Genomic DNA, 15,511 nt, shown 5'->3' on the forward strand with positions numbered 1-15,511 from the left:
TTAAATATGTGGGTTGTATGTGAGAGATGAGTTGAGGACAAAACCAAAGCTAGGGACTTGTGAGATGGGGGGATAGTGGTAGAGTGTACAGTGATGGGGAAAATGGGAAGAGTGCGTTTGGGTGAAAAGATAATGAGTTCTGTTTTAGACACGTTTAGTTTGAGATGTTGGCAGGAGGTAATGCAAACTGCAGAGAAGGAGAGAGATATTTCCACACTGTCGGAGGGTGGGAGGCAGAGGAGGAACCTGCAAAAGAGATTAAGAAGGAGATTGTCAATCAGAGAGATAGGAGAACCAGGAGAGGACAGTGTCACTGAAGCCAAGGTTGGGTAATGTTTCAAGAAGAAGGGGATGGTCAACCCTGTTGAAGGCAGCTAAGAGGTCTAGAGGAGTAGGATGGAGGAGAGACCATTTGATTTGATGAGAAGGTAATTGGCCTTGGAGAGGGCTATTTCTGTGGAATGAGGGAGATGAAACCAGAATGGGCAGGATCAAGGAGAGAACTGGAAGAGAGAAAGTGGAGACTGTGGGTGTAGACATAGTGGGTGTAAGCATCTGGGAAAGTTAAAATCAATCCATATTATGAATTTATTTTTTATGGCATTTAAGTGCTTAATATGTGCAAGTCACTGAGAAGTAATGTGACCTAGTGGAGGGAGCACAGTCCTGGCCTGACCGGGGTTCTAATCCTAGCTTTGACACTTATCTGCTGTATAGCCTTGGGCAAGTCATTTAACTCTCTTTGCTTCAGTTCCCTCATCTGAAAAATGGGGATTCAATATGTGTTCTCTCTCCTATGAGCTCCATGTGGGACCTGATTACTACCCCAGCAATTAGTACAGTTCTTAACAAATACCATTATTATTATTATTACTCCCTTGCTTGCTATCCATATTAGTATTAGGTATGGACCAGCAAGGCAAAACCCTGAACTAAGCTCTGAGCTAAGGCACGCGTGAATTCCAACTCGGTTTTTGACCCACTGTGATCTTGTTTGTATTATGGTACCTGTTAAGCACTTACTATGTCCCAAGCACTGTTCTAAGAGCTGGGGCAATTATAAGTTAATTATAAGTGGGTTGAACCCAGTCCCTGTTCCACTTAGGACTCACAGTCTGAGTAGGAGGGAGTAGGATTGAATCCTCATTTTACAAATGAGGTAACTGAGGCCCAGAGAAGTGAAGTGACTGGCCCAAGGTCACAGAGCAGACACTTGGTGAGCCGGGTTTATAAACCAGGTCTTCTGACTCTCATGGTCGGGCTATTTCCACTAGGCCATACTGCTTCTCAGCAGCTGGTCTTAACACTAGGGAAGCAGAATCTGCTTTTGACCTTAACAGAATCACATTTCTTGTTCTGTTGTTGTTGCTACTTGCTCTACCAATATTTCTTCAACTGATTTTCTACTTTTTAAAAATGTTTTGGACAACTTACACCAAGAATTCAAATGAGCTCTCCATTTTTCAGACAATGAAGCCCATGGATTCATAGGTACAACCCTTACCTCACTCCAGTTGCCCACAACCCAGTAAGTAGTCTTTTGTGTTGTGGTGACCCCTTCCAGGTGCTTGTAATCTGTGGCATTCAGCAAAAAGCCCTCAGCAATAAGGTTTTTTGCATCCTCTTCAGTCAGCTGAGAGTCAGTACCCTGTACCAAAGTCTCATTGTTTGAGGGTTCCAATTCTTTAGAGGTGACAAACTTATCCTGTGATGTCTGTTCATCTCTCCCATCTGGCAACAACGTCTCAGTCAAGGGCTTTTCTGTCCCTGGGATGCTGAATTGGAGTGGGGTATCTTCAGGGCTGGCTCTTGTTGAAGAAAGTAAGTTCCCCTCTGCTGGACTTTTTGAAGATGACTTGGAAGATGCACTGAGATAAGGTGGGGTAGACAGCTGAAAAGATGTTTGAGTGCTATTTATAGAAGGGGTTTCAACTTTGAATCTTTCACTCTCAGTCCATATGATAGGATTGCTTTGGGATTTGTCCGTAGGTGCTTCATCTGCTTCTCCCGATCCACTGGGTGTCTCGGTCTCTGGCTCTTCCGTCAAGTAGTCATACCCTGGGGTCACTTGAAAAATCCCTGGGCTCATGGTATGTGGTAAGATGAGGTCATTGCTGGTGCTGGGCCCTTCTGAGGTGGCACCTGTTTCTGAAACGGAAATACTCTCTTTTGGGTAGTAGTTGGTTGTTCGGTCAGTTCTCGGTGTTATGCTCATCAGCCAGGGAGTACTATTCTGCTGAGTAGTGTTTCCAGGAGAGACAAAGGGGTCATGGTTCTCTGATTGGGTCAAATTGTTTGGGAATGTTCTTTGTGATGATCCTTCTGGAGAAGATGTCATGGGGCCAGGGGGAGTGGGCCTCAAGGGCCACCAGCTCCTTGATCCTGGCACAGTGGGTGATGTCAAAGACCTCTGACTAGGCATGGGCGGAAGGGTGAGTCCCAGAGGTTCTTGGGTAGGCCGGAATGGATTCCTCTTGTTAAAGAGTGTCCCTGGATTGGGATGCAGGAGAGGCCGGGAGAATTTTCGGCTTGGAGGGCACTGTTGGAGGCCACAGAGTGCCCGGCTATTTGGTTTCTTGGTTACATCACATGGTTCATCACTGTTTTTGGCACACGTGATGCTGCGGATGCGTACTCCTCCACCACAGGAAACCGTGCACTGAAAAACGGAGTCAGGAGCTAGGTTAGTTATGGGCACACACTTCAGCTCTTTGCCCATGGCAGAAAAGGCAGGCTTACTGGGAACCAGACTACAAACCTGAATCACAGTATATTCTAACCATCTTTTCTCTTTGCTTTTTCACTTATTATGCATTCAATTCTATTTGTTGAGGGCCTACCTGTGCAAAGCACTGTTCCAGGTCCTCGGGAGGACACAATAAAAGTAAAAGAGAACAACTCTTCCCTTGAGAGAGCTTAGAATCTGGTGGAAGTGGCAGGCACAAATGACTGGTACACATTTAGTGAAAGCAGGTAAGAATATGCAATACAGCTGGTAGCACTAGGCATTTGGAAAATTGAAATGAGTCAATGCTTCTAAATCATCATTTCCATAAATCAGTAGTATTTTTTGATCACAAGCTGCACTCCATCAAGCACTGCATCAACCACTTGGGAAAATATAAGTAGATGCGCTCTCTACCCTCACAGCTCTTACAATCTAGCAAGGGAGATAGACATCAAAAAAAATTACAGGTAGGAGAAGCAACCAAGTATAATATAGAAATCGTTGTGGACTGGGAATGTGTCTGTTTATTGTCATATTGTACTCTACCAAGCACTTAGTACAGTGCTTTGCACACAGTAAGTGCTCAATAAATATGATTGAATGAATGAATAATAGAATTTATTAAGCAGTTACTGGGTATAGAGCATTGTATGTATATAACCGCTGTGTGAGTGGAAGGTGGGGTGCTTAGTGTGTAAGGACTCAAGACATGGTAAGAAGGAAGATAGGGTAGGGAGATGAATGATTAATCAGGGAAGTCTTCCTGGAGGAGATGTGATTTTAGTAGTGCAAGATGGAAAGAGGGGTGGTCTGCTGTAGGTGAAGGGGGAGGGATTTCCAAATAGAAGGGAGGGCATATATAAAGGATTGATAGTGAGAGAGATGAGGTCAAAGTAAAGTAAGTAAATTGGTTGTAGCAGAGTGAAGTGGATGGGTTGGGTTGCAGTCAGAGAGAAGTGAGGATAAGGAGAAGGGGGAGAGCTGATTGAGAGCTTTCAAGCCAATGGTGAGAAGTTTCTGCTTTATGTGGAGATGGATGGACAATCATTGGAGATTTCTGAAGAGTGGGGAGATGTGGGCAGAACAATGTTTTAAAAAATAATAGGGCAGCAGTGTGAAGTATGAACTGGAGAGGGAAGAGGCTGGAGGCAGGGAGGTCAGTGAGGAGGCTGATAGAGTAGTAGAGTAGTGGAGATGGGATACGACAGGGCTTGGAGCAATGTGGTGGCAGTTTGGATAGAAAGAAGGATGAATTCTGGGTAGGTTGTGAAGGTAGAGCTGACAGGATATGGTGACTGACTGAACAGGAGGGTTGAAGGAGAGCAGTGATAGGGCACAGGATAGCAATATTGTCAACAGTGTTGTGAAAGTTGGGGGAAGGTGAGGATTTGGGTAGTAAAATGAGGATTTTCAATTTTAGGATGTTGAGTTTGAGGTGTTGACAGGGCATCCAAGTAAAAATGTCCTGGAAGGAGAAGGAAATATGAAATTGCAAATGAGAGAAGTCAGTTGGAGAGATAGATTTGGGGTCTTTGGGAGTTGAAGTCATGGGAGTGAATGAGCTCCCCAAGAGAGTGACTGTAAATTGAGACTAGAAGGGGACCTAGAACTAAGCCTTGAGGAAACCTCTACCCCTTCCACACCCCCTTCCCCCCATTTAGGGACTGGGAGGCAGAGGAGGAGCTGGTGAAAGAGACTGAGAAGGAGAGGCAAGAGAGGCAGGAGGAGGACCAGGAAAGGAAGTATCAGAGAAACGTGGATAGTGTTTCCAGGAGAAGGGGTGGTCCACAGTGTCACAGACTGCTGAGAGCCCAAGGAGGATTAGAATGAGGTAGACTCCTAAAAGTGGCTTTTAAGATAACACAACCAGAGATTGTGGAAATTAGTGGGGAATGTCCTGTAGAGGAGGTGAGATTTCAGCAGGGCTTCTGTCTGGTGGATTTGGGAGAGCAGGAGTTCCAGGAAAGGGAAAGGCATGAGAAACCAGTTGGCGATGGGAGAGCTGTGAGTGAACCCATTTAGAAGGAAAGCTTGGGAAGAATGAGGAGCATAAGCTGATGAGGAGTGGATGAAGAGAACCAACATGTAACATGGAAAAAGATGGAGGAGAACCTTGAAGTCTAAAAGACAGGAACTTCTGTTTGGTGTGGAAGGAAATGGGTAGCCGATTGAGATTTTGGAATGGTCAAATGACATATTTGGGACGGCATTTTTGCTGGTTTTTCCATGAAAATCTGAGTTTATGAGTTCACTGCAGAGTACATTGGGCTGGTTCATGTATATGTTTAGTTTAGTGATGTGGATAGCACTGGGGAGAGGAGGTTGGGACACAGTATGATTGGGAGAAGGCAGTTGGAGAAAGAGGGTGGCATGCATATTCTGCAGATGGAATATAATTCTGATTCACCTAATGAATTTTGAAAATTACTTGCTAGGCTGGATTCATCCATCTCTTTTAGCTCTTCTGGAATCCTACTGAGAATGAAGGGTATTTCATTTTGGCTAAAACCAGACGATTTTCTAAGAGAAAATAAACAAGACTCCTCTGACTAAACAATACGATGTGATCAGAAAGCCTCCTTTCTGATCTCCATCCTCCTGTCTCTCCCTGCTTCAGCTATACTTCACTCTGCTGCCTGGATTATCTTTCTACAGAAATGCTCTGGGCATGTCATCACCCCCCTCCTCAAAAATCTCCAGTGGTGGCCTATCAACCTTCACATGAAGCAAGAATTCCTCACCATTGGCTTCAAAGCTCTCCATCACCTTATCCCCTACCTCACCTCCCTCCTCTCCTTCTCCAGCCCAGCCTGCACACTCCGCTCCTCTGCCGCTAACCTTCTCACTGTGCCTCGATCTCACCTGTCCCACTGCTGACCCCTGGCCTATGTCCTGCTTCTGGCCTGGAATGCCCTCCCTCCTCACATCCACTAAATTCTCTCTTTCCCCCCTTCAAAATCCTACTGAGAGCTCACCTCCTCCAGGAGGCCTTTCCAGACTTAGCCCTCCTTTTCCCTCTGCTCCTCCTCCCCTACCCATCACCCCTACTCTCTCCCTCTGCTCTAGTCCTTTCCCCGCCCCACAGCACTTGCGTATACTTGTAAATATTTATTATTCTATTTATCTTATTAATGATGTGTATATATCTATAATTCTATTTATCTATTTTGATGCTATTGATGCCTGTCTACTTGTTTTGTTGTCTGTCTCCCCCTTCTAGACTGTGAGCCCATTGTTGGGTAGGAATTGTCTATCTGTTGTCGAACTGTACTTTCCAAGTGCTTAGTACACTGCTCCACACACAGTAAGCGCTCAATAAATATGATTAAATGAATATCCACTCAGAGACTGTTAATATACACTTAGAAATGATCAGAACCTAAAGAATAAGTAAGTCTGAAGCACCATTTTACCAAAGGAGAAAATGGACTAGTTATGATGGGAGAAACACAAAGATGAAAAGAAAACATTCTTTTGCTGCATTAGATTCTGCATAGGTTTTATGGTTATTGCAGTCCCCCCACAGTAAGTACGCAGAACAGCACTCTGTACACAAAAGGCAGACAATGCAGTACTCAAAGCATATCAGCCACCCAAGCAGTACTTTGAGTGCAGTAGGTGATCATTAAGTATTACTGAAAGAATAGATTTTTTTCTGTTAATTTAGAGAGAAAGGTAAAAGACATTGACTTTGTAAACCTGACATAGACAAGTATCATGTGACAAAAGGATGATGCAAAAAGATTAGAATCTTGTCCTTAAGAGTTTAGAAGAGAACTTGGGGTCATAAAATACATCCCGACTGCTTCAAAACCATACTTTTCCTCTCCTTAATACTGTCCAGAGAAAGAAATTCTCTGTTTTTAGACTCAGCAAATTCTCCTTCATTCTTAAATGAAATCTCTATGGATGCAATTTAAGCCTTTTACATTTTATCTAGTCTTCAGCAGAAACAGAGGACAGCTGTTCACCACACAGACAATGATCCTTCCTGTCTCTAAAGGACAGTTGTTTTGCTTTCCCCCAGGAATCATTTCAGCGTTCAGCCTCCGTACAATGTTTCCAAAGTCAGTTCTCAGCGAACAAGAAATACCAGACCTAGGAAAGATCTCTTATCCTCTGAGTCCAAATAGTTTAATGTGAGCTCAATTTTATCTTGCTTTTTTCAGATCACATCCTTTCTGGGACAGTTACTGGTGCTTCATTTCCCAGGCTGTTACAATGGTCTGTGAGCTCTGAGCAGAAAGCTTTTAAACCACGAGAGAAAGCAACAGGCAGAGGATGTAAATGAGCCTGGTTCAAAGGTTTACCAACTTATTTGGACACCGTAGCCCTGAGGTCTCAAATTTTCACCTGAACTATTCCCCTCACATACTTTCCTCTCACATGTACTCTACGCCCCTAATAGTAATATTAATAATAATGTTGGTATTTGTTAAGCACTTACTTTGTGCACAGCAATGTTCTAAGCGCTGGGGTAGACATAGGGGAATCAGGTTGTCCCACGTGGGGCTCACAGTTAATCCCCATTTTACAAATGAGGTAACTGAGGCGCAGAGAAGTGAAGTGACTTGCCCAGTCACACAGCTGACAAGTGGCAGAGATGGGATTCGAATCCATGAACAAATCTAAAATAACTACCTCCATTTCACTCTCTCACACCTCTACTTATAAACACTGAGTGAGATTTCTTTCAGGAGGAGAAAGGGACATCAGTAATAGCTTCTGCTACGACTGATGCTAGAGCAAGAGGGGGAAAAATTTAATTCACAAATAAGAGCACCACTGAGGCCACAGGTCAATCAGTCTCCAGCTTGGCCAACATAAGCTCCTTCTCAACAGGGATCGCGTCTACCAACTCTGTTGAATTGCACCAGGGCTTAGCACACAGTAACTGTTCAATAAATACCACTGATTGATCTCCCTTAATCACCAAAAAGTGCATAATCCCATATTGATTTATTTGTAAATCTAGCCCTTAGGTACCTATCCTTATACTCTCCCATTCTCCATTTTAATGTGCCAATCGGTCAGTTGTATTTATTGAGCACTTACAGTGTGCAGAGCACTGTACTATGTACTTGGGAGAGTGCAAAACAAGAGTTTGCGAGTTAATAGACACAGTCCCTGCCCACAATGCTGTCTTTCCCTTCAGACTGTGAGCTCCTAGTGGGCAGGAGACTTGTCTACCAATGTGTCTACATTGCTCTCTCCCAAGCACCTAGTATATGAATTGTCAGAAGCCACTTAGTTTATCATGGAAAGGGGAGTGATTTGCAGAGCCCTGGCCAGAAGTGGTAGCTTCTAGCTGTAACAGATATCAGTGAGTAAGCAAGCTTTATTACACCTACCCAGCACTTAGTACTGCAGAACTAGTCACTGTAGAAAACCAAAGATATCACACTCAATCCATCTGTTGATTTGGAGAGTTATCTGAAGAAGGGATGAAGCAGTGAAATCTCTGACCTCTTATTTTGGGATGCCAAAATAAGAATTCAGAGAATATGCTTGAATTGAACAATGCCAGTAGATATTCCAGGTCATTTTTAATGTACACAACCCCAAATAAAAGCATTGTAGAAGGAAATTATAGTCATCAATCATTAATAATAATGTTGGTATTTGTTGAGTGCTTACTATTTGCAAAGCACTGTTCTAAGCGCTGGGGGGATGCAAGGTGAACAGGTTGTCCCTCGTGGGGCTCACAGTTTTAATCTCCATTTTACAGATGAGGTAACTGAGGCACAGAGAAGTAAAGTGAGTTGCCCAAAGTCACACAGTTGGCAAGCGGCAGAGCTGGGATTAGAACCCATGACCTCTGACTCCCAAGCCTGGGCTCTTTCCACTGAGCCACGCTGCTTCTCATTAGTTGAACTACTCCATATTTAATTGCTTTTAACTCAGAATATTATTTATATCAACACCAAATACTATTCACTATTTTACACATGCCACTGGACTGGGTGTTCTTTAAACAAATATAGTCTCTGCTACCTAGAACTGAAATCTTCATTCTATTGGAAAATATTAAATGCATGTAAATGTATAGACAGGTGTTTTTGAACATATAAAGTTAAGTTTTAAAATGATCCACTGCAAAGTAAGCTGCTTCTAGTAAACTTTTCTTAAGTTTCTTTGTCTCTATTTCATGAAGTCCTAGTAAAGCTGACCCCTAGCCTGTATCTATCCAGTGTCTTCCCTAACCCCCCCTCACCTGGCTCGGTTGCACCTGCTTCCCCACTTCATCTGATCATATCATCACCTAGTCTGGTTACATCTCCCCTGCCCTGACTTTCTCCTGTCTCTTGCATTGTTTTGTCCAAACTCTCATAATATATATGCAATATTTGCTTTAGACAGCAAATTTATTATTGTACTTTCTGAAGTGCCTAGTAGAGTGTTCTGCACATAGAAAGCCCCCAGTGCAGTTCTGTGCACCCAGTAGGTGTTCAATAAATACTTTTTAATAGAATAAAAAATGACATCCTCATGGCTCCATGCCTCCCTTATGCCTCGCTACCCTTGCCTACATTACCTGCTTTGCCTAACCTAGCTCTGTAGCTCCTGGTTCCATCTCCCCTGAGGTCCTACTTACCTTTGATTCAGCCTCAAAAGCCATGCTTCCTGCAATTTTATGTTCCTCATCAAAAATTTTAAAGGGGGTGTATGAGTATGCTAGATGTGTAGTGAGTGCATGTGGAAGAAGACAGCTGTGCTATGGCTAAAAATGACAGAAGACTGTGAAAAAGACAGTAGAGAACTGACCCATGTATCTCCCCTCATATGTGCTGACTGAAATTTTCCTGGATACGCATTTGGAGAAGGAGTTTTGACAATGGAATTGTCTTGGTAAGACTTCTTGGGATTTGGAAAATGGCTTATTTACCCAAAGGAGGAGTTGTAACAACTGAATGGTCTTGGCAATATTTCTATATATTTAAAGAAAAGTACAATCAATTAATAAATCAGTGGTATTTATTGAGCACTACTGTGTGCAGAGCATTGTACTAAGTGCTTGGGTGAGTACAAGACAATATTTTTGGTGGACACGTTGGTTGCCCACCAGAAGCCTACAGTCTAGAGGGGAAGACGGACACTAAAATAAACTATGGCTATGTACAGGGTTGTGGGGCTGAGGGTGGGGTGAATAACAAGTGCTTAAAGGGTATGGATCCAAATGTACAGGCAATGGAGAAGGGAGACAGAGTAGGAGAAATGAGGGCTTAGTTGGGAAAGGCCTCTTGGAAGATATGTAATTTTAATAAGGCTTTGAATGTGAGAAAAATGGTGGCCTGTTGGATGTGAGAGGGGAAGGAGTTCCAAGCCAGAGCGAAGACATGGGCTAGGGTTCGAGGGTGAGATAAATGAGATTGAGATACCATGAGTAGGTTGGCATTAGAGAAGTCAAGTGTCTGGGCTGGGTTATAGTAGGAAGTAGCAAGGTAAGACAGGAGGGGACAAGCTGATTGAGTGATTTGGAGACAATGGTAAAGAGTTTCTGTTTGATGAGGTAGTGGGTGGGTAACCACTGGAGGTTTTTGAGGAGTGGGCAGACATCAACTGAACTTACTTTAGAAAAATGATTCAGGCAGCCGAGTGAAGTAAGGACTGGAGAGGGGAGAGACAGGAGGCAGGAGGTCAGTGAGGAGGCTGATGCAACAGTCATGGCAGGACACAAGAAGTGCCTGAAACAGTGTAGTATCAGTTTGGATGGATAAGAGAGGGTGTAATAATGTTGGTATTTGTTAAGCGCTTACTATGTGCTGAGCACTGTTCTAAGTGCTGGGGTAGACATAGGGGAATCAGGTTGTCCCACATGGGGCTCACAGTCTTAATCCCCATTTTACAGATGAGGGAACTGAGGCACAGAGAAGTTAAGTGACTTGCCCACAGTCACACAGCCGACACGTGGCAGAGCTGGGATTCGAACTCATGAGCCCTGACTCCAAAGCCCGTGCTCTTTCCACTGAGCCACGCTGCTTCTCTGGTGTACTCTGATGATGCTATGAAGATAGAATCATAAGGACTTGGTGATATCAAACATACGGGTTTAACGAGAGGTGAGTTGAGGACAATGCCGAGGACAGATAGTGGTGTTGTCCACAATGTTGGAAACGACAGGGGGAGGACAGGGTCTGTGTGGGAAGATGAGGAGCTCTGTCTTGGATATGTTAAGTTGGAGATGTCAGAGGGACATCCAAACAGAGATATTCTGCAGGCAGGAGAAAGTGTGAGATTGCAAAGAGGTACACCCTGGATAGAGTTAGCAACAATTAAAGGACAGCAGAAACTGCCAGTTGGTTCCAGAGAAGATAAGGTGAGATAAGATAAATATTTAGTTCTTAAGCATCTTGAATGTTCATATACAAGTATGGTACATAAAAGGTGCATATGGTTTGAGATCTCCAGAACCACTCCAACTTCTGAAGTTCCATGTATGGTGATTTCCCAGCTTAAGAACAGCACCATACCCTTAGCCTAGCCAGCTAAGAGTGTGAGAAGGTGTGAAACAGAAACAAAGACACACACACACACAGACAGAATATGTGTGTGTGTGTGTGTGGAGGCATGTTTGTAAATTTGAGGGTTATGTTTGTGTGTGTAAGTGTGTTAGGGAAGCATATGCTAGTAGAAAAAGAGTGAATCAGTAAAATTGTATATTCTTGTACAGTGCGTTCCTTGATTCTATTAGGCTAGTACAACTGATTTTAGCTAAATGTCTGATGGCCTGAGATTCAAATCCCAGTCTTGGGGTTACATATTCTGTTCTACTGTCCTAGGCCTTGTTTACTCTGCCTCCCTGCTTCCTCTGGTTTTGCCTTCCTGGTACAAGTGAGTGTGTGGGTGATGTGAGTACACATTAAATTGCTTCATTACATTCATCAACAAATAAATGTAATTAGTCCTTTCAGAATATAGAAACCCAATTTTAATTTTATCTACTTAGTACCTATTCTATTCCCATGATTCATAATACATATGCTCCTGCTATTACATCATGCTGTGCCCTGAAGCCATGGCCATTCATGCTCTACCTCGATGTGCTGCTTGATAAATACTATTGGCTAATTAGGAGGCATAGCATAAAGAATTGCTTATGGTTATGTGTGTATAATTATATTAGTGTATATATAGACCTCCTTCTTGCCAAATCCAATGGCTCCTACTCCATTCTAATCCCCCTTGACCTCTCTGCTGCCTTTGACACTGTCGACCATCCCCTCCTCCTCCATACCTTATCTCACCTTGGCTTCACGGACTCTGTCCTCTCCTGGTTCTCCTCTTACCTCTCTGGCCGGTCATTCTCGGTCTCCTTCGCTGGAGCCTCCTCCCCCTCCCATCCTTTAACTGTTGGAGTTCCTCAAGGGTCAGTTCTTGGCCCTCTTCTGTTCTCCATTTACACTCACTCCCTCGGTGAACTCATCCGCTCTCACGGCTTTGACTACCATCTCTACGCAGATGACACGCAGATCTACATCTCTGCCCCTGTCCTCTCCCCCTCCCTTCAGGCTCGCATCTCCTCCTGCCTCCGGGACGTCTCTACCTGGATGTCGGCCCGCCACCTAAAACTCAACATGAGCAAGACTGAGCTCCTCATCTTCCCTCCCAAACCCGGTCCTCTCCCAGACTTCTCTATCACCGTGGATGGCACGACCATCCTTCCCGTCTCTCAGGCCCGCAATCTCGGTGTCATCCTTGACTCGTCCCTCTCGTTCACCCCACACATCCTATCCGTTACCAAGACCTGCCGGTTTCACCTCTACAATATCGCCAAGATCCACCCTTTCCTCTCCACCCAAACGGCTACCTTACTGTTACGGGCTCTCGTTATATCCCGGCTACACTACTGTGTCAGCCTTCTCTCTGACCTCCCTTCCTCCTCTCTCGCCCCGCTCTGGTCTATTCTTCACTCCGCTGCCCGGCTCATCTTCCTGCAGAAACGATCTGGGCATGTCACTCCCCTTCTTAAACAACTCCAGTGGTTGCCTATCGACCTCCGCTCCAAACAAAAACTCCTCACTCTAGGCTTCAAGGCTCTCCATTACCTTGCCCCTTCCTACCTCTCCTCCCTTCTCTCTTTCTACCGCCCACCCCGCACGCTCCACTCCTCTGCCGCCCACCTCCTCACCGTCCCTCGGTCTCGCCTATCCCGCCGTCGACCCCTGGGTCACGTCCTCCCGCGGTCCCGGAACGCCCTCCCTCCTCACCTCCGCCAAACTGATTCTCTTTCCCTCTTCAAAACCCTACTTAAAAATCACCTCCTCCAAGAGGCATTCCCAGACTGAGCTCCTCTTCCCCCTCTATTCCCTCTGCCATCCCCCCTTTACCTCTCCGCAGCTAAAGCCTCATTTTCCCCTTTTCCCTCTGCTCCTCCACCTCTCCCTTCCCATCCCCACAGCACTGTACTCATCCGCTCAACTGTATATATTTTTGTTACCCTATTTATTTTGTTAATGAATTGTACATCGCCTTGATTCTATTTAGTTGCCATTGTTTTTACGAGATGTTCTTCCCCTTGACTCTGTTTATTGCCATTGTTCTCGTCTGTCCGTCTCCCCCGATTAGACTGTAAGCCCGTCAAACGGCAGGGACTGTCTCTATCTGTTGCCGACTTGTTCATCCCAAGCGCTTAGTCCAGTGCTCTGCACATAGTAAGCGCTCAATAAATACTATTGAATGAATGAATATATATATATATATACATTTTTGAGAGAGGAGGAGACAGAGGAGCAGGAGAACTGCAGAGGCTAATTGAATGGGGAAATACACTTTCAGTACCACTTCAGAGCTCAACCAAGTCAACTACTTTGGACTTGAGAACTAATTCGTAGTTGTTACCCCGATCCACCTCTCTCAGGATCGCACTCGAGAGTTTCCAGGACTCTACCAGTCTCAATTATGGGAGGAAGAGTCAAACAGAGGCCTACCCATTCCATTCCTAGCTTGGACAGTGGCTCACAAGTGGCAGGCAATTTGCTACAAGTCAAAACTCACCTGTGCTAGGAAGCAGCAGCATGGGAAAGAGTTGAGGGTGGAGACTCAGATTTACTGTGCAGAATGAGAGAATGGTTTAGCCTTTCCGTATTTTTACCAAGAAAACTCTATGGATACACTACCAGAATGAGTGCAGATGGAAGTGGGGTGTTCCGGGAGAGATGTGTCCATGGCATCACTACGGGTTGGAGATGACCCGATGGCAAAAGATAAGACAAGACCCCTGATCCACTTGGATAACAGCACTGTCCTATTAAGTAATCATTACCAAAGGCACCACATCCTAGGATTATGGCTCACAACAGAGCTGTTCTATTAAAGCACGCCACTGCCCCTTTACCCACCACCCATGCCAGTGCAATCTGCATACTTTGGCAGCAAAAGTGTGTGCCTTGTATAGAAAGAAATCCAAACTCCCAAATGCTTCTACTCCCCTTAATTCCCTGTCAGAGTGCTGCATGATGAGCAAACTCCTCCTTTCTTAGCTGATGGGAGGCGGAAATATGCGTGAACCTTTTCTTAGAGGAAATTCCACTTCTAATTATGTAAATGGACTGATTCCTCTGTCTTTTGATGAGAATCTGTGGAAACCCCTAAGTTGTGGGTAGGGAACGTGTCCACCAACTCCAACACCAACTCTGTGTGGGTACCTTAATGCAGTTATACTGCAGTGCCCAGTGGCCCACGGGTAATAGTAGCTCTTCACCCACAGGGATAGGGAGAGAAACTGGGAAACGGATCCTTGATAACTTGGAGGAAAAGTTACCTTTTTATAAACCGTTAAAGTAAAACCCCACCACTTATTTATAGCATCCCTTTTCAATCAATTGTATTTATTGAGTGCTTTTTGTGTGTAGAGCACTGTACTAAGCTCTTGGGAAAGTACAGATCAACAGAGTTGGTAGACATGTACCCTGCACACCAGAAGCTTATAGTCAAGAAGGAGGAGCTTAAGGAATCTCTCAAGAATCTTTAAGCTTGCATTAATTCTGACAATACCCCCTATGAAAACGATTTTTATCCAATTTATGGATGGAGAAACTGATGCCTCAGGGCCCAAAATGCATTTGTTTAATCTGAATTATTCAATTCTGTCATCTATATAAATCAAATTATGGAAATAATTAACAATTATTTATTCCTTTTTCAATTTGTTCTTCATAGGCAGAGTCAAAGAATAATTTCATTATGTGAAAGGCAATTATAAACCAATTGTTTCAGCTGAATCCAGAATAAAATTAATGTTAAGGGTAAGCCCATGCCACCAGGCAAATACTAAAATGAAAATTATTTTTGTGACAACAGTTCCATTATTCAGGGCATTTTAAAGTTTGTCTAATAGCCCAGATTCTTGAGTCTCCAGATTTCTTCTTTATCTGCCTCCAAGAGCATGTTTGTTTGGTTTCAAATCCAATGCCATTTCTCCAGTGGCTGGATTGCCAAGTTTCATTTAGGAAATAAAATCCTCTTTTCTACAGATTCTGCAATCTGAGCTTTATCTGATCTGCCATCAGTAAAACTACCAGCAAGTTGGTGAACATAAAATTGCCAGCCAACTGATGAAGTTTTCTGCTGAGGATGATGGACAAGTCTACGTCTTCACACAAGGGCCAGCAACAGGCAAACATAGATATTCAGATGGATAACTTGATGGTTAGACAGAGAGGTAGACAGAAGGATGGACACAAAGACACAGACAGATAGATCTATCTCTATCTACAGATAGAGTTGCCCTTTGAATTTGAAGATGACACTACTGATGGTAAAGTTCATTTAAGACTGCAGTGA

General features: G+C 44.1%; 1 protein-coding gene across 1 annotated transcript in view; it reads right to left on the bottom strand.

The window, feature by feature from the left end:
- The window catches only part of ADAMTS12 (ADAM metallopeptidase with thrombospondin type 1 motif 12), a 318,713-nt gene that overhangs the window by 30,807 nt on the left and 272,395 nt on the right, over window positions 1-15,511 (bottom strand). The window contains exon 19 of the mRNA XM_029058942.2: window positions 1,505-2,659. Within this exon, the coding sequence (XP_028914775.1) occupies window positions 1,505-2,659 (1,155 nt within the window). The remainder of the gene's footprint in view (window positions 1-1,504; window positions 2,660-15,511) is intronic.

The sequence above is a fragment of the Ornithorhynchus anatinus genome, chromosome 3 (assembly GCF_004115215.2).
Source record: "Ornithorhynchus anatinus isolate Pmale09 chromosome 3, mOrnAna1.pri.v4, whole genome shotgun sequence".
Taxonomy (NCBI): domain Eukaryota; kingdom Metazoa; phylum Chordata; class Mammalia; order Monotremata; family Ornithorhynchidae; genus Ornithorhynchus; species Ornithorhynchus anatinus.